Source organism: Podarcis erhardii (assembly GCF_964252035.2).
Source record: "Podarcis erhardii genome assembly, chromosome: 1".
NCBI classification, from domain to species: domain Eukaryota; kingdom Metazoa; phylum Chordata; class Lepidosauria; order Squamata; family Lacertidae; genus Podarcis; species Podarcis erhardii.
The window spans coordinates 111,226,393-111,245,389 of NC_138497.1; the positions used below are offsets into that span (position 1 = coordinate 111,226,393).

The window sequence follows — 18,997 nt, forward strand, 5'->3', positions numbered from 1 at the left end:
TTCAGGAGCTATACCTTTCACTGATTCCCTTTGGCTATTTTATAGCTACAGTCTCAAAGAATTTGAAAACAGAAATTCTAAACTAAAATAAAAGATAACACAGGATTGATAGAACTGTAATAATAGAATGCTGCATTTTACAAAATATATTATTATCTGAACGAGATTACACGTATGGTGTACCTTACCCGTATTGATGCAAGAGAAAGAAATCAACATCTGCTGCCAAGCTGCTATTTATTTTGCTGTGAATGATGATCGATGGAGCTCTGTGGCTCTTCCTTTGGAGGAGACATACTGACACAATCACAAAAAAACACAAATATCTTTTCCACAAGCACTTGAATGCAAGAAAACAGCTTTGGAGAATGCAACAACTTATTTCCCATTTGCCAGAAACAGATGGGTGGTCCTACTTTTTAACTTCTGGATTTGGGTCTGCCTTTAATGGAGCTGCTCAGATTCCAAAGAACCTCGTGGAACCAGAGGCCTAAGAAAGGAGGTAGGGCTCCAAAACGTATCAGGTTATTAAAGGAAAGGGGCACTAGAAAATGATAGCTGAAGAAGTTTAAAAACAGAGGAATTAGGTGAAATAAGAGAAAAATCAGAGCATGCATTTGAACATAAGGTCTGATAGACGCTGTAGCTTCTAGACCAGGCATCCCCAAACTCGGCCCTCCAGCTGCTTTGGGACTACAACTCCCTAGCTAACAGGATCAGTGGTCAGGGATGATGGGAATTGTAGTCCCAAAACAACTGGAGGGCCGAGTTTGGGGGTGCCTGTTCTAGACGATGGCATGCAACCATGTTACTGCTACAGGCCAGTGCCTACGGGCCTCAGTAATTTGCAATGCATTCATTATTCTAACATCCAAAGGATGCTCTAGAAATTAATCTGGATAGTCTAGATTAATTCCACATCAGGCTGCCTGCTCCCTCCTGCCAGCGTGAACAATACAAATACACAAACATGGCTACACTTTGCCTGCAGAACTGCCAAACATTTGTTCCTGGTTGGTCCCAGGGCTGTGCTGCTGCAGTTGCCAAGGTTTTTTGTGTTTCCTTTTTTAGTGGCTTTGAACATCATACCAAGTCACTGGAGCACTCTCAGACCCAAGCAAAGAAACAGAAAGCTGCACACACACCCAAAATTCCAAAGGGTAGCTTTTGCATCAAAATATTTTTATTTTATTACGTTTATGCAACAAAATTAAAGAGGCGTTCTGTACATCATATCACGTATACCTGAAATAAATGCTTAGGAGTACAAGGAAGAATTAACTCAGCCTAGAACAACTGTAGTTAAATGTATCACGTTTAAATCAGATGGAAGACCAGTGGAGTAGAGACACAGCAGAACTGCATGCTGCGGAAAAGATAAAAATATAACGAAGTGCTATGAAGTCATAATTATATCCTCAGTTTATAGTTTTGGTTGAACGTTTTGGGCGATGCAAGCACGGAGGAAGAAAAAGTAGTAGTTAACTTTGTGACATAAACACCAAATCAACAAAGTAGAGGAAAACCACTGTATAAATAGAAAACATACTTTTAAGGAAGAACAATAGTTTTGCTTCAACCATCTGCCACATTGCAAAATTCTGCTTATGCAAGCAGCATCTCAACAATAAGCTTTCAATAGTGTATATGCAAGGCCTCAAGTAGTTGCGACATCCACTTCTTTGTTTAAAACCAGAGATACCTAAATAAAGAAAACTGCTTTATCAGCTTCTTGAGATGGCAAGTGCTGTAACAACCTCCCCCAATCTAATGTCCTCCAAATGTTTTGAACTACAGCCCCCCATCACCCCTGGACATTGGCCATGCTGGCTGGGGCTGACAGGAGTTGTAACCCAAAAGATCTGAAGACCAGCTTTGGCTGGATCCAGAAAGGCCCACAAGAGCACAGAAAGTGCTTCCACATATGCCTGGGGTGGTGGTGAGCGATTTTCATTTCTGGTGGCAAGCCTCTAACTCCTCCACGGGGAAGAGCTGGGGCCAACTTTGTAAGGTCTGTGTGTGCACATGAAACACAGTGCAGGAATCTATGAATTAATAGCAAATATATGTCTGCAATGCTCAGGGGAAAAAGCTCCTCCATGGTGGCATCCGTCCCCTCTCTTTTAAACGCTAGAGGAATTATTCACAAAGAGTGAGCTTTTATTTGCAACTTCTTGGTTTAATTTCTAAGGGTGGATTGAATGTAATGCCAATTATCTGATTCTATCACAATGTAATGTTCTCCCCAGCATGCCCTCTAAATCTGTTCCAGGGGCTCTCCCCAACCCTCTGGAGCAGATTTGTGGAAGAAGAATCTAGTTGCACGAGTGAAAATCCATGAACTAATGTAGCATTGTACTTGAAAACCCCTCTATTTTTCTCAGCATTGTTGACCCATCACACTAAGCAGCAAAAAGTGCTGAATACTGACTCTTAATTAAGGTGTTTAATCACAGAATGTGCAACCAGTAAGATATTTTGTTAAAATTCCTTGCATGTACAAAGCAAATAATCCTAACTCTAAACCCAGTAGGTGTAGTTAAAAAATTACAAATTTCTGATGAAAGACACCAGTTACTTAAAATGGTTTTCAATAGTTTTGAATTAAAAGGGTCATGTTTTAAATTATGAACACATAAAAGAGGAAAATAGGAATTAGAGATATGGAAACTTGGAACCCACACATAATAGAAAAAAATATGAGAGAAGCCAGAACTGTCTAAGAAGCAAGTAATGCGATATATCAGGAGAAGCAATAAACACCTTTTCAACCAAAAGAGAACAATTTTGTAATCAGTTTCAGAAATCTTAAACATACAAAGCTCATCACTGATAAGCATAATGAACAACAGAACACCAAAAACAGCAGCATACAGAGACCCAACCAGTTTGCAAGGGGCTAACACCAAGAAAGTATTACTCATTGGAGTGGTAATAGAACTTCATAGTTTCAGAAGAATTGATAAACTTCATAGATATTTCTTGCTATAAACACTGAGCCAACTAGATCAATGTGTAAACCAGGGATGGTCATTTAAGGGAAGCTGTCACAGTTTAAATTATAAAGAACACCTATAAGGCACTCTATTTTTCAGATAATATAGAAAAAAAAATCATCTCCCGTAACCTCTATCAACAAGTTTCTTCAGTTATTGACCAGAATGTGTTTGTGAATGTATGTATGTAAAACTTTTACAAACTATCCCCAAACCACTGAGAATTGTATCTTAAAGATAGAGGTTTTACAAAAATATATATACTGGAAATATAATTTCCAATATTTGTAAACATTTTTTTAAGAATCAAGAAACCTAAGTATTCCTTGGATTTCTTGCCAGCTAAATTGTGCATTTTAATTTTGAAGTAAAAATGCTTTATTTATTTTTTACAGTTAAGATGACTCTGCATAATTTAAGTTAAAGCTGGATAATTTTGAAGGAGATACAGTTCCCGTTTAAAACATCTCCTAAATTACCAGTACTTAATTGTTTCGGCTAAAAATCCATTTTTGGAAGACGTCTGAGGGGTTACACGGCACCAAGCTTGGATGTTCTTTATTTCCTGTCAGGCACATCTTTAAGGCTGTGTTGTACAATGACTGGTCCTAGAAAAGTGGAGAGAGAGCAGACACATTTTTATATTACTTTTTATCCAAGGAGATTAGGGGCGTGCGTGCCAGGACTACCCACTTTAACCTTAAAACAATGCTGTGAAGTAGATTGTTCATACAGTGACTTATGCAGTCACTCAGTAAACTTTGGGGCTGAGTGGGAATTTGAAACTGGCTCTGCCCAATCCAAGTACGACAGGTGATTGTACTATATCACACAGTCTCTCTAGTTCGGCCCATTAATCCAGCCAAGATTTTGTAGACATCATGCATACTTGGAGAGACAAAATTCTATCAATGCTGACAAAGACTGATGATTCTGAAACAAATTCCCCAGTGCTGAAAGCTGCAGCTACATTTACATCTTTGAATTTAGAGCCTGCTATATCCTAGAGGCTTGGGACACGGGTGGCGCTGTGGGTTAAACCACAGAGCCTAGGACTTGCTGATCAGAAGGTCGGTGGTTCGAATCCCTGCGACGGGGTGAGCTCCCGTTATTCAGTCCCTGCTCCTGCCAACCTAGCAGTTCGAAAGCACGTCAAAGTGCAAGTAGATAAATAGGTACCACTTCAGCGGGAAGGTAAATGGCGTTTCTGTGCGCTGCTCTGGTTCGCCAGAAGCAGCTTAGTCATGCTGGCCACATGACCTGGAAGCTGTACGCCGGCTCCCTTGGCCAATAAAGTGAGATGAGCGCCACAACCGCAGAGTCGGTCACGACTGGACCTAATGGTCAGGGGTCCCTAAATGCTTCCCTTTAACATAATGGGTTCACTGTTCTACAATGGTAACTGTTCTACAATGGTATCTAAAAACATGGCTGTAATACCTCTCGGATCTCCCATTTCTCTTCTGGAGGGGTTCTGCTGTTCTTCCCTTTGTAGCCACAGTCATGAAGTTCTGCTTCTCCTGATAAAGCATGCAGGCACAACTCTTTCTGGATGTTGTGTCTAATTTCATGATGTGCAGAATATTCAAAGTACTATATAAAGAAACAATTCAGTCAGGGAAGTATTACCCAAAACTCAACCATACAAATTCGCGGCGTCCCTTTGAACTCCAGATTAATGCTTACAGAACAACTTGAATTTTGCAGGTGGAGTGCTTTATACACAATGCCTAAACCATGACAAGGGCAGGTCACTAAAAATAGTAGGGTGAAAATGGAAATATTTTAGTTTCCCTTTTGTCTCCTACTCAGAGACAAGGCAGGAGAGATAGCTATGTGGCAGATTCCCAAAGAAACCAATTTGTACAGAGCAGATCCCAGAGCTGCTTGGGAAGGTAGAAGGCTCTCTGGAACAATGTAGGAAGTTGCACTGGGCCTGCAGGGAGAATTGGTGAAAACTGCCTTCCCCTCCCTTATTCTAGAGGAGCAGCTTCTGCTTGACTCTGGTCCCTTCTATGAACAGAGTAGCCTTTCCATTCATGAAAGAGACATTCTGGATCTAACCCAGAATTAGTATGAAAAGTCTGTGCAATGTCTAAGGATCCTAGAACTCTTGCAATTGAAAGGTGCTATCCACTCAAAGTTAAGCACTTTTAAAGCCACACTGATTTCAGTGCTTAACTTTGGCAAGATCATATCCAAGGCATTTATCAATTGCAAGGGATAGAAGCAGCTGTCTGGCCATAGTGTGCCAGCACTGCCTTAACAGTGTAAGTGAAATGTCTTCCATTGGCATGGCACCCTTGCCAACGCTGATGTAGACCAGGCAATAATGACACTTGCAATATGCCCTGGACCTCCTTTGGGAGGATTGGTGGGATGAATATATATGCTATTAAACGAATATAAGATACCAGATTGTTCTTCTCTTCCTGTATCAAACTGATAGTATGAAATTCAAAAACAAATACTATTTAATAGAAGAGACCATTGAGTGGTTACTAGGTAACCACCAAGGAATCAAAGAATGGAATTACTATCCACATCTTTCCTATTTGCCACTATAGTACTTTTTACGATAGGGCAATTTACATAAAAATGGAGTTTTTTTATTGAATGAAATTAACTATGATTTGCAACACCTAGTTACATTTCCAGAGGTGCTACATTTAAGGGATGCAATATGTTCTGAGCCATCTCTGCTCCACAAGTTGTGCACCGAGAAGTGTTTGTTAGAAGTTCAGCCATCTAGGAATGTACATAGGCTCAAAATGGTAGGTGGTTTTAGCATAGGGAAGACCACTCTAACCTCCCAGCATGAGGCTGTAAGTATGACAGGACAGATGACACAGGCCTGGTTGCTTAGTCACCCACTGGTTTCTTCCTTGACAGCAAAAGTTCTAAAGACAAAGGAAAAAGCAGCAGAAGAAAGAGGGAGGGAAAGAGTAAAGAATATTAAGTTTACAATGCAGAAATGAAGAGTATTCCTGCAGAATAGATCAGAAGCAGACAAAAAGCTGAGACAGATGAAGAGTGCATGGCAGAGACAGTCAGGGAACTAGTGTAACCAAGCCAGAATATAGCATTATGGAAGTCATCCAAGTTATTAGCATGAGGTTATAAGAGATGTGGACTCTGCAGAGGAAGGAGACTCAAATTGGGAGTTGGTCTTCACTTTGGGTTCCACTGCATCTATGCCAATGGTAGGTTACTCTCCCCTAACACAATGCCCTCTTTTTATACTGAATACCTTAAATGAGAGACATGCTTACAATATACACACTCAAACAGGAACATAAAGAACATCAGGCTTCCCAAATAAAACAGTGATTACACAGTAACTTCTAACCATAGGGATGGCTCCAAATTTGGTGCTGCCCTTGGAGAGCTCCTTGCTCTTTGTAACACAATGCAGTAATCTAACCCTGAGTTTACCAGAGCACAGACAACAGTAGTTAGGCTATCCTTGTCCAGGTAGGGGCGTAGCTGGGCCACCAGCCAAAGCTGATGGAAGGCATTCCGGACCACTGAGGCCATCTGAGCCTCAAGCGACAGCAAAGGATCTAGGAGTGCCCCCAAGCTACGAACCTGCTCCTTCAGAGGAAGTGTAACCCCATCAAGAGCAATCTCCTACCCATCCGGTCTAGGGAACCACTCACTAACAGGGCCTCACTCTTATCTGGATTGAGTTCAGTTTGTTGGCTCTCATCCAGTCCATTACTTCCACTACCTCACCTGCAGATGTAAAGGAGAACTAGAGCTAAGTGTCATCAGCATACTGCTGACAACTTACTCCAAACCTCCAGATAACCCCACCTAGTGGTTTCATGTAGATATTCTAGGCATGAGACCCTGATAAATTTAAAACATGGTCTGAAAACGCATTGCTGTGCTTATCTGCACAGTTACATAAAAACCAAATGCAACATTTTACCTGGTTTCCTCCAAGCCCGTGACATGTATACATAATCAGTGGCTTGCCACCATTATTATTTTCTCCAGCATCCAGGCATGTTCTTCTCCCAACATTTTTTAACTAAGGAATGTAAAAAAATGGAAATGTAAGTACAGAATAGCATAGTTAAATCCTCTACACATTTGCTTTATTTCTTCTTGTAAAAAGAAAAGCATACTCACAAATCCATATAATGGAGGACTCAAGTCTGGTACATATGCCTCAGGATAAACATTGCTAAGGTACCACGTAAAGTTTTTACATTGTAATTGTTGCCTTAACTCATATCTTTTTGAGAGGTCACCAAAGGTTTTCTGTTGAAACAATACTAAACAGTGTTATAACAAAACCAAATCACAAATAATACTTTTTACTGAAAGTAAACACAGAGGGAATTTGTAAATTAATTCAGTTAAACAAGCTTTAAAGTATCTTTTAATAATGAAAATAGAGGTTGGAGGTCCATTTAGAAGCCACTCAACTTCTTGCAGCCCTCAACACATTTCCTGTAATCATTATATGTTCTGATCAAATTATCCTTTTCCATGTATCCCCAAAGATTCAGAAGTGGAGCAAGAAACACCACTTACCCAATAATGGTGGCCGCAACCCAATAATTCCTTTTTTTTCTCTCTCTCTTATATAAATAAGTAAATAACTGACATAAACTTATAGAGCCAGGAATACACATAAGCACACTTGAGATGCAAATCTACATTATCCTTTGCCATCCATTTTTAAAATCACTAACTTTAATTTTCTCCCTAAACAACTGGCCAACTTGGGGTCTTTGAGGTTATCAAATGTTGTTAATTCCATATTTACATTTCACATGACATAAGAAAAGCCTACTGTCTAGGTTCAGCAGCCAATTAGATGCCTATGTGAAGCACGTAAGCAAAATCTGAGTGCAATAGCACTCTCCCCATTTGTGACTCCGGCATTCAGATGTATACTGCCATTGACAGTAGAGGCAGAACACAGCCTTATACTCTGTGCATTTGTTTTTTAAAGTCATCCAAGCTGTTTGCCATCATTGCATCTTACAGATACTGCCTGGTACTAGTCTTCTAATATTTATCTTAGTTGGCTAATATTGCTTTAGTAAAATCAAGATTCTTTTTTAGTCATTCTGTTTGACTTCACATATATTAATCAACTGAATGTTAAAGAGAATTATTGAGAAAGATCCCCCTCATTCCTCCTAGAAGTTGGTCGATGCAATTAACGGCACTACTCTAGTTCAAAGAGCTTCGGGGAGGTATTGTATAAAAGATTAAATGAAGAGGTAATGGGCACTACTGAGTTTATTCAATATATTGCCAAGGAGAGCAAATTGAATAAAGAGTGCCTACTACGTTTATATATTTTCACAATAAATAATTTTTGCTCACCAAGAACTTCAGTGCAGCAACTGATTTCTAATACCACCACCATCGTCACCTACTTGTTTAACTATTTTTGTTGCTTCTGTGTTTCTCCGGTAAAATATATACTTATATTCATCCATCCAGACTTCTGCAAGACGAACTTGATTACGGGTGATCACTTGAGTCCCTTTTGGAAAGGTATGGGGGCTCTTGCTGCGAAATACATGGCCCACAACTGAGCAAGGTATGATTTCCAGCTGACCCCCACATTGCCACACCTGAAAAAATAACAGTTTTACTTATCTGCCTTTAACAGAATCACCAGATAGCAGGTAATATTGCTCTAGAAGCATTTGTATAAAAATGCTTTCTGAAATCAAACCCTGTCTACCTACATGCAACAGGGAAAGAAAACAATTCTATCTTAAGTAAGATATTTTTGTAATACTGATGCACCAACCAAGCACCTGACACCACTCTACTAGGGATGGGGAGAGATCCAATTCAGCCCACATTTAAATATGAATCTATCCATTTTCCAAAACAATATGCAAACTGAAACATAGGCATTATTCAAAATTCACATTTACAGGCATCCCCCCCCACTTACACGCAATCAACTTGCGCATGACTGTGCATATGCGTGGCACCAGGAAATAAATAAGTACAGGCAGACACCATTTCACATGGGGGTTCTGTTCCTGGCCCCTGTGGGAATAGGCAGAGTGTGTATATGCATGCCCTGCCCAGTTACAGTCAGTTTTCATGAGGATATTAAAAAATAAATAAATCACAAATTGTTCCAAAATGTTGAGAAAACAAATTTAAGGCTGGAAAACTGAGGACTGAAATGGACAGATCCTGCCATCCCTAAACGCTACAGTAGTTTCTCCCTCCAGGTTATCATTAGCCGAAGACCAAGCTCATCTGGTCTCCTACTTCTATAGGGGAGCAGCTGAGATGCAACCGTGGTTTTGTCAATGCACCTTCATGTGAATATTGTGTCTCTAAACTTACTCGGAAAGACATTTCTATATTTTCTCCTCCCCATATTTCCATTTCTTCATCATAGCTTCCAACTTTGTAAAAGTAGTCCTTTGATATTGAAAAGAGGCCTCCTGCAAAAGTGGGTGTTCTGCAAAAAAGAAAAGGGGGAGGGGAAATAATCTTTCATGAAGCTAACAATTTCTCAATCTGGGGAAAGCCTGTTATTTTTCTTTTTAAGATCCGAAAGCCCATCCCTCTTCAGGAAAGCCTGATAAATGGGCAATCAACACTTTATGAACCATCAGCAAAAGCAAACAGCCAACAGCAGAAGGAAACACATTAGTGAAAATGTTTGGCTACTATTTGGGCTTTGTAGAGAAGTTACTACCATGAGTTATATGCACATTAGCATCCATTTCAAAGCCAGAACAATAAAATAGTCAACAACTGTCCTGGGAAGAAATTGCTTCTGAATATGACTTGTGCGGTAGTTGTATCACTACAATGAAACAGTGCGATTTGGGGCAGGGGGAGGGATTGCTCAACTCAACTTAAATAGGGGGGGGGAGGAAATGTGTTCTAGTTTTAATCAGTCATTATATGCCCCACCGCCATTTCTAAGGTAAATTTCAATGAAATCAAGGAGCTATATGTAAACTGCATTCCGTAATGATGCAGAAATCCTAAATCTGAAGCAACAAGCAGCTTTAATTAGGGATGCCAACTTTTCTCTTACAGTCTCTTTCTGCCTCCAACAGCTGCATTGCTCAACCAGTTCAAATGTTCCCATCATTCTACCTTCAAAGCCAAGGATGCCATCACTCAGGCTTTTGTTATAGCAAACCTCAGCCAAAAAAGCAACATTAGCATCCATAGCATTCTCAGCATTTAAAATTTTATATACATACAACTCTTCTACTGATAGAGCTTATTTGAGGTGGTTCAGGTCCTACTAAAGCTTAAAATTTCAAGAGTTATTTGAAAAAAATGTTTAAAACCTTAAGTACCAGGTGAAAAGAATACAAGATGTAGAAGACAGAGCCTCTCTGATCCTTCTGCAATTCTTTTTCTTTTTTAACCAAAATGAAAAAAGTTACATGTGAATTATTCTTTGGAACAATATTTTCAAGTAAAGATTTTGTAAATGGGGAAAAAAAAAGTTTCATTGCTTACTTAATAGGGTACGTTTCATCTTTCCTTCTCTTGCCTTCATGTTCAGGAAGAGATTCCCATCCAAACGACAAACTCCAGTCAAAATTCCCTCTATTATGGTTTTGACCATAAGGGGAAGGTTTCATGAATTCAAATGTATTTAGATCTATAGATGAAATATCAGGGCTTACGACACGAGTATTGTTTTCAGCTATTCTGGCCAACAATGGCTCTAGCCAGCCATAGAAACATTCACCTGAGAGAGGAAACAGGAGGTAAAATGATGAATATAATGCTGGATTTATCCACTTTCATAAAAGCAGTTACAGGAACATTTTAATTTCACTTAGGCTGTGATCCTATGCACATTTATTTGGAAGTAAGTCCCACTGAATTTCCTTACTTCTGAGTAAGGTAAAGGTAAAGGATCCCTGGATGGTTAAGTCCAGTCGAATTTGACTATGGGGTGAGGCGCTCATCTTCACTTTCAGGCCAAGGGAGCAGGAGTTTTCCTGCAGACAGCTTTCTGGGTCATGTGGCCAGCATTACTAAACCTCTTCTGGCACAACGGGACACTGTGGCTAAAGCCAGAGTGCATGGAAACACTGTTTACTTTCCTGCCGCAATGGTTACCTATTTATCTACAGTGGTGCCCCACAAGACGAATGCCTCGCAAGACGGAAAACTCGCTAGACGAAAGAGTTTTCCGTTTTGGAGGTGCTTCGCAAAACAAATTTCCTATGGGCTTGCTTTGCAAGACGAAAATGTCTTGCGAGTTCCTGCGGGGTTGTTTTTTTTCAACAGCAATGCTTCTATAGTGTTATTTGTTAGGAAAAACAGTTAAAACAGGACAAGGAAGAAATCAATACGAAAATTCTTTAGTATTTGTTAGCTAACTAAACACTATTACAGTCCAACGCTATTACTTACAGTGTGCATCCAAAAAAGTGAGGGTTTCTCCAGTTGCTATTGAAGCGCCTAATAATCGAGCAGTGATGAGCCCCTTTCTTTCCTTTTGTCGGACAACTTTAACTATATGGAATTGTTTCACATAATCATCCAATTTATCCTGCAAGTATTCTAAAAAGACAACAAGACAGTCTTTGCCAATTTAATAAAAGGCAAACGTTAAGTTCACTTTTCATAACTAGCCACTCAATAAGAGGAAAGTCAAAATACATTTATTCTGAAATGCCTGTACTGTAGTTTCAGCTTGAAGGGATAAGAGTATCTGCTTTTATTGAAGAATGGGGGAAGGGAGATACGACCCCAAATACACCAGGAACCAGAATTTGGGGGAAATGCAATTTCTAGTACAAAGCAGTAAAAAAATTAGTTCTGTACAAAGATGAATTTGCCAAGTCATCATATCTTCTTGACAGCTCAGTTGGTTAGAGCGTGGTGCTGATTAATGCCAAGGTTGCAGGTTTGATCCCCATACAGGACAGCTGCATATTCTGCATTGCAGGGGGGTGGACTAGATGATTTGCAGGGTCCCTTCCAACTCTCCACTTCTATGATAATTTTTTTTGAAAAGACATTCTACTGAAAAGTATTCTACTGACAGAAAGAGAACAAGTTTTACTCGTTTGGCAGTGGAGTCAAATAACATTAGTTACCCTTACCACATTTATGAAGTAGGTTGGGCATTACTGAATTCTTTTCATAACTAAATTAGCCTTTTTAAAGGTGTGTTTCATAATTTTGAAGGGGGGGGGGAGAGGGAAAATTTGCCTGGTCCTGACCTAGAGACTCACCCTTTAAGACTGCTGCAAGATAGCAAGTCAATTGGCTAGTTCAGAGAATGCATTCTCTCATTGCCACAGATTGTAGAGAGCAGGAGCCCTCCTTCTGCCATTCACAAAGGAGACTAACATTCCAGTGGGTCCTATATGCATGTACAATCCAATGCTTACAGGCAACAATAATTTGTTTACGTCATGTGTGCATACGTTTCATCGAAATATTATGCCTTGCAAAAGTAACTGTGGCAAGGGAAGTGGGGCAAATGCATCAGGCAGACGTGGGAGAAAGGCATTCTCTCACTTCCAACAAATGTAGAAAGTAGTGTCTGAGCCAGTCTTTCTTCACTTGCTGTGAAGCAGAACTACAGGCGTTCTTTCTTTGGCAGATAACAGAAGGGGAGGAGTGGCAAGAGAAGGGACTGCTGGTGCACCAAAACAACAGCTACTAATTAAGATAGAAGCTCAGGTTTTATATTCTGCCAAACCATGGTTTAAACTTCCAAATGTACAGACAACAAAGTATGATTTAGAGTTTCTCATCTGCTTTATTTTCCACCCACTCATCACCAGCTTCACAAGTCGGTAAATTCACTCCTGTCTCCATAGTGCAGCAGCCTCTTGAGACAAAAGCATAATTGCAGCTATTGCTCTTATAAAATCAGATATCACATCAAGCCAGTTAGCACAAACCATGGTTTGCAAACCTATGTCAAGTCATGTTTTCAAATTCTAGTTTGGTGGCTGTTCAGACATCATGCCTAATGTAATTAAGCATTAAGGATCATGAACTGAGACAAAGAGAAAGCACAAATCATTTCAATTTGAGAGATCTTTATACTTTAGAAATATAAATATTTTTTGTTATTTAAAAAGTGTGTATTTTCAGGAACACAAAATAATATGAAAAACTCAAATGTGAAAAACCACACACAAACATTATACGTTCTTACCATCTACACTGGCATCATCCACCAAAATTATTTCCTTCAGTAATATTGCAGGGGAAGTATACATCACACTGTGAACTGTTCTTAAAAGAGTAGACCATGCTTCATTGTGGAAAACTATGATAACACTTGTGGTAGGTAGTGGAGGACAGCGTTTAAACTTTTGCTCGATACATCTAGATGACAAAAACAGTTTTAAGAATGAAAAATGGGTTATAAGTCTGATACTTTGATGTGGCACAGATAAAGCTTGGCAAGTATGGTGGAACTTCTTTCTCACACCAATACTAATATAAAAAAGCCATGCACAAGATCTGTGTGGAGCAATTGTTTCCAGAATATCCTAACAATACAGTAACATGTTTTTGTAATACATCACAAGGGGCATGTGGCAATTTAGAACAATTGCCACCATAAAATGTCCAGGATTTACAATTTATCAAGGATTAGACACTCGTGATGAAAGAAAAGGGCATCCTTTCATCAATGCATCTTAAAACAGGGGTGGGGAACCTTCAGACCCTAAACTAGGCTCGCTATACCTGCCCATTTGGCCAAACAGGCCATTCTGGCTAAGCCACACCCATCTGCCAATCACCTCACAACATATATCGCATCTGTTGTGGGAAGGCAAAAAGGCAGCTGGGCTAGGACAAAGCGGGCTTCTGAAGTGACAATGATCAGATGACTGGCAGCACTTCAGCAACTTGTAGCAAATAGCCTTGTGCAGTATTTTGAAGTTGCCACAATCAACTGATTGTCTGGGCTTCAAAACACAGTGCCATTTTAAAGGTACTTGCAAAGAGCCCTGTGCTGTGCTTTGAAATCCTGACAAACCGTTGGCTATCGAGATATCAAAGTGCCATGTCATCTGAAATCACTGTGATGACAGGTTGGGGGCGGGTCCCTGACCTCATCAAATTTGCACAGAGTAAGCATCTGGTCCACTGGTGAGTTTTAATTTCCAACCCCTTTCTTAAAGGAAATGTGTGAAAGGGCACCAAGCCCAAACAAATTTACATCACAATCTATTGAATTTCTTAGATGCATTATTTGCTTCCATCAGACATAATTAGAAGATTACTGTACTCATACTTACACAGCTTCATACATACAGATGCAAAATTAAGTAGCTAGAAATTATGCTAATGATAGTGGCGACAAAGCACATATCAATGCAGAACATGGGGAATCAAAACCCCTTTTCAATATTTTGCATATGTAATTAAAGACCAGAAATCCAAATATACTTCAACATACTCAGGAGGTCGTGTGTCTGGTCCAAGATCCCGGTGTAAAGAAATCCTGTCGCTTGCAAAAGCGTTGAAACAATGTTTTTCATCTCCGCGTTCTTTTTCCTCCTTCTCAGCTGGACTTAAATTGACCGTTTTGAATGGTTTACCAGAAGCCCCTGGAGCATTAGAGTCCTGAGGGGGTCGATCCAGGTGAGGTGTCAGCTCTGCTGCTGTATAGGAACCAGGTAAACAGCGCTTCTGTCCTGCCTTTTGAGTTTGCCTAATAGGCGCTTTAATCTGCATTTTTGGCTTTGCAACTTTAATATTGTTCACAGCTTTTAATACTAGACCCAGTACATTATTAATCTTTCCATCTTTTGATGGGCTCCCAGGCTCCTCATTAAAATCCTGAATGCCAACTTCTCTTTGTAGCAGAAACAAAAATATCAAGAAGATAAAAATAATGAAGGTAAACTTCCAAAGTTTCCACGGGGACAAATGTTTCATTGTGAATCGTCTTAGCAGCCTTACGAAAGCCATCATGCCCACCCTCCACGTGTCCATGTATGGAAGTGCTTCCAATGATGCTATTCTTTATTCATAGAGGTAGTTAGATGCTTCATAAAATGGTCATATCTGCAGAAAAGTTTTTTAACTGTTAATAAATGCTATTGTATAAATGGACACTTTAATGCTTCATAAGGACAGATGCATCCGCTTAATTAGGCACAGAGTAAAACCTGTGCAAAGCAGGATAGCATTCTTTTCAGTACAGTACTCAAGTTGTCTTCTCGTTTCTAAACTTACCACAATTTGTATTTGAATTCTGACCAAAGGCTACAAATAATAATAATAATGATAATTTGTACCCCGCCCATCTGGCTGTGCTGCCCCAGCCACTTTGGGCGGCTTCCAGCATATATAAAAACATAGCAAAACATTAAACCTTAAAAAGCTTCCCTATACAGGGCTGTATTTAGATGTTTCCAAAATGTTATATAATTACTCATCTCCTTAACATCTGATGGGAGGGCATTCCACTGGGAAGGCACCACTACTGAGAAGGCTCTCTGCCTGGTTCCCTGTAGTTTCACTTCTCACAGTGTGGGAACCTCCAGAAGGCCCTCGGTACTGGATCTCAGTGTCTGGGCTGAACGGTGGAAGTGGAGATGCTCCTTCAGGTATACAGGGCCAAGGCCGTTTAGGGCTTTAAAGGTCAGCACCAATACTTTGAATTGTGCTCGGAAACATACTAAGACCCATGTACTTGACAAATAATACAAAATGTATTATTCCGCCCTGTATATATTCTAATCACAGAAACTGATGGTACACTAATGCAACTAACTGCAGTCAAATGAAGTGAATTGACATTGATGGTATACCACTGGCTGAGCAAAGGTCTCATTAGTCATAAACATGCATCTTGATGCTAACCTAAATGCAGAAATGCCACGTGCCATTTCTTTCAAGCAAAAGTCATCAGGGAAAAATGGGCTTGTGCATGGAACTTTAAAATTAAGCTTCAAGAAGCACTCTCTTACAAGTCATAAACTCCTAACTAAGCTCCAAAAACACCACATTTTAACAGTAATATTTTGAATATTAAAAAAAAATCACATCAGCTGAAATATTAAAGTTCTAAAGCTCCAATCCTAAAATACTTACTATACAGGAAGTTCAATTGGATTCAATGGGATTTACTTCCTTAGGATCAATGGTGTGCATTCAATTTTGGTTTTAGGGATAATTTTTAGGCACTTGCATTGTAGTCTGGCAGACAAAAAAAATAATCCATGTAGTTGGGAACCAACATCAAATTTTCTTGAGCCTGGGATTCCCACCCTTATAACTACAGAAAATGACAAATTAATTATACATCTTTACATATGTGATACTACTGCTAATCCATGGGTTAGGCAGTTAGTACTCATTTGACATTCTAAAGATCACCACCTCCTTGTAAAGCTAAATGTATCAGCTAGCTAAAATGTGGTGTAGCCTGTGAGTCATGGGAAAGCCAACTACAACCACACACACCTCCCTTCTTTATGTCAACATCTTCTGTTGACCTTCCACATCACCAGCAGCAGCAGTTCCTGGAAGGATAAGGAAGATCAGAAGATCACACTCTTTTTTACAATGCACACCATTCTGTTCTGAGGTTGGGCAGAGCTTAAGAAAAAGCTTTCGAACCTTTAATATCTTGTGTCTCTCCTGCACAATTTCAGCAAGTTACACACACCCAAAATCCCACCAATTCAATACACTGAACAACACATATTACACAACAATTAAAATTGTACAGGAAGATGCTCACATCTTCCTCCACCTCTGGCCACCCTAATCCCCATGGGGGCACCGTTGCAAGAAACACAAAGTACTATGGCTGCTCCCAAATGTTATAGCTGAATTCAGTCAGGCCTGGTCCAAGAACCCTGCAGGATTAGTTCAAAAGCTGATCTAGTCCAGAATCTTGTTTTTTCACAGTAGCCTCTCCCACAGCTATTTCCTAACAACTGACATTGGGGTGAGGGCAGTCTCCTGAAATCTCTTATCCCAAAACTTTGCAGAGAAAGGTCCAAGAACAAGAGGTTCTGCCTGCCAGCTGCATAGCAACAGTTCAGACAATGCAACACAGCCAGACCATTGGCCTGACTTCTAATAATAATAATAATAATAATAATAATAATTTATTATTTGTACCCTGCCCATCTGGCTGGGTTTCCCCAGCCACTCTGGGCGGCTTCCATAAAAACCAGAAATACACTAAAATATCACAGATTAAATTAGGGTCTTAGGGTCCTATGATAAACCTTACACACCAGAGCCCACCTAACCCTAAGCATACTTACTCTGAAGCAAATCCCACTGGGCTCAACCAAACTTACCCCCTGCGGTTTAAAATTGGAGCCTTACTATTTTATGTAGGCACTTTTCAAAGCACTTCATATGCCTAATTTCGGCACACCTTAAAACACCCTTGGCAAGGGTACCCCAGGATCATCCCACATTGGGGAGCCTTCCTAGGACAGGGCTGCCAACTTGAATAAAATATTTGGGGTGCGACAGGCAAGCACCGCCCTGCATAACTGATCACATGACACAACACCCACACACCAGTTGAATGGCAATGCCCATCCACTTGGGCAGGGGGCAGCCTCCTCAAATACTGCATTTGGGAGGGGTGGGGGAGCAAAGGGACCTTGGCCCCTAGGTGTTGGCCCCTGCAGCTTAGGACCAGGCATGAGTTCGAAACATACCCATTCACGCAGTTATATGTGCCCACAGGGCATCATTGCCCAGGGGCTCTCTCTCCATAGCTGTCAACTTTCAGATTTGAAAATAAAAGATCAGCAGCCTCGAAAATAAGGGATCAGCAGCCTCACCTTTCCCAGGGACAGTCTACAGGATATCTAACAATCCGGGATAGCAGCTGGAAGCAGCGGGAAACGGCGCTGGAATAATGGTAAAAGGTAAAGGTAAAGGGACCCCTGACCATTAGGTTCAGTCGTGACCGACTCTGGGGTTGCGGCGCTCATCTCGCTTTCTTGGCTGCGGTGTACAGCGTCCGGGTCATGTGGCCAGCATGACTAAGCCGCTTCTGGCAAACCAGAGCAGCGCACGGAAATGCCGTTTACCTTCCCGCCAGAGCGGTACCTATTTATCTGCTTGCACTCTGATGTGCTTTCGAACTGCTAGGTTGGCAGGAGCAGGGTCCGAGCAACGGGAGCTCACCCCGTTGCGGGGATTCGAACCGCCGACCTTCTGACTGGCAAGTCCTAGGCTCTGTGGTTTAACCCACAGCGCCACCCGTGTCCCTACATATACACATACATACCCATACATATACCCATACAGTTCAGGGGTCATTTACCTTTTCCTTACACCCACACCCACATATATATATATAGACACACACACATACACACAGAGTAAAAATATGTGTGTGTGTGTGTGTGTGTGTGTGTGTGTGCGCATATATATATATATATATATATTCTCTCTCTCTCTCTCTCCACTACATAGCTGTATCTGATCTATACTGTACCTATAAAATCTCCCCAGAGGACTAGTAGAACAAGACCAGCAACATCCCCTCCCCATCCTCAGTTACCTCGGGATAGGGCGGGAGAGGAGGAGCAGGAGGTGGGGCGGGGGGCGAAGGGCGCAACCGCTCCAACCCGGAGCCTCCCAGCCTACATGGCCATTTCTGCAAACGGCTCTCCGAGCCAGCAACCGACGCTCGCCCCCTGAAGCAACGGCAGCGGGCGACCCCCCCGCCCCCCGCTTCCCGCTGCTCTCATTGACCTCCACCGGCAGCCACCCAGCAGAATAAGCCCCGCCCTTACCTGTGCCAGCAACGCGAAGAAAGCGGTTTCGGCGTCGGCGTGGAAGGAAGGAGCGAGCGTGCCTTCCTCTGCCCTCCTTCCCTCCTTCTCCCCGGCGGCGGCGGCGGCGGCGGCGCTCCGTTGCCAGGGCGGCGAGCGAAAAACCCTGGCCTGCGATTGGCCGCTTCGTCAGGCTCGGCAGCGTTCAGGTGAGCGTCGGGCTGAGGAGGGCGTTCACCTGAGTGGCTCACCTGGGCAGCTCAGGTAAGGCGCGCGCGC

The 18,997-nt window shown here is 41.3% G+C and overlaps 2 protein-coding genes across 11 annotated transcripts in view; one reads left to right on the forward strand and one right to left on the reverse strand.

Annotated features, from left to right (window-relative positions):
• Window positions 1-1,161: 1,161 nt before the first annotated feature.
• On the reverse strand, window positions 1,162-18,954 carry GALNT3 (polypeptide N-acetylgalactosaminyltransferase 3). Of its 8 annotated transcripts, none has more exons than XR_014158947.1 (12): window positions 18,740-18,897; window positions 14,413-15,023; window positions 13,156-13,328; window positions 11,391-11,540; window positions 10,482-10,716; window positions 9,339-9,456; window positions 8,399-8,599; window positions 7,134-7,265; window positions 6,931-7,032; window positions 4,437-4,589; window positions 2,231-3,604; window positions 1,162-2,186 (listed from the first exon to the last, which is right to left on the reverse strand). XR_014158947.1 is itself a non-coding variant. In XM_081872018.1 (12 exons), the coding sequence occupies exons 3-12, from the start codon at window positions 14,949-14,951 to the stop codon at window positions 3,482-3,484; spliced, it is 1,926 nt and encodes a 641-aa protein (XP_081728144.1). In that variant the 5' UTR covers window positions 14,952-15,023; window positions 16,056-16,160; window positions 18,740-18,954; the 3' UTR covers window positions 1,162-3,481. The 8 variants fall into 8 exon arrangements, 7 of the variants coding, with proteins under 7 accessions (XP_081728144.1, XP_081728145.1, XP_081728147.1 ...); XM_081872018.1 differs by adding an exon at window positions 16,056-16,160 and having other exon boundaries at window positions 1,162-3,604; window positions 18,740-18,954; XM_081872019.1 differs by lacking the exon at window positions 18,740-18,897 and adding exons at window positions 16,056-16,160; window positions 18,505-18,648 and having other exon boundaries at window positions 1,162-3,604.
• Window positions 18,846-18,997, forward strand: part of LOC309348612 (uncharacterized protein) — a 51,026-nt gene continuing 50,874 nt past the window's right edge. For 2 of the 3 annotated variants that reach the window (XR_014159489.1, XR_014159490.1), the window contains exon 1: window positions 18,846-18,982. The gene's annotated coding sequence lies outside the window, so the exon portion shown is untranslated. The remainder of the gene's footprint in view (window positions 18,983-18,997) is intronic. The other variant, XR_014159491.1, reaches the window with a different exon arrangement.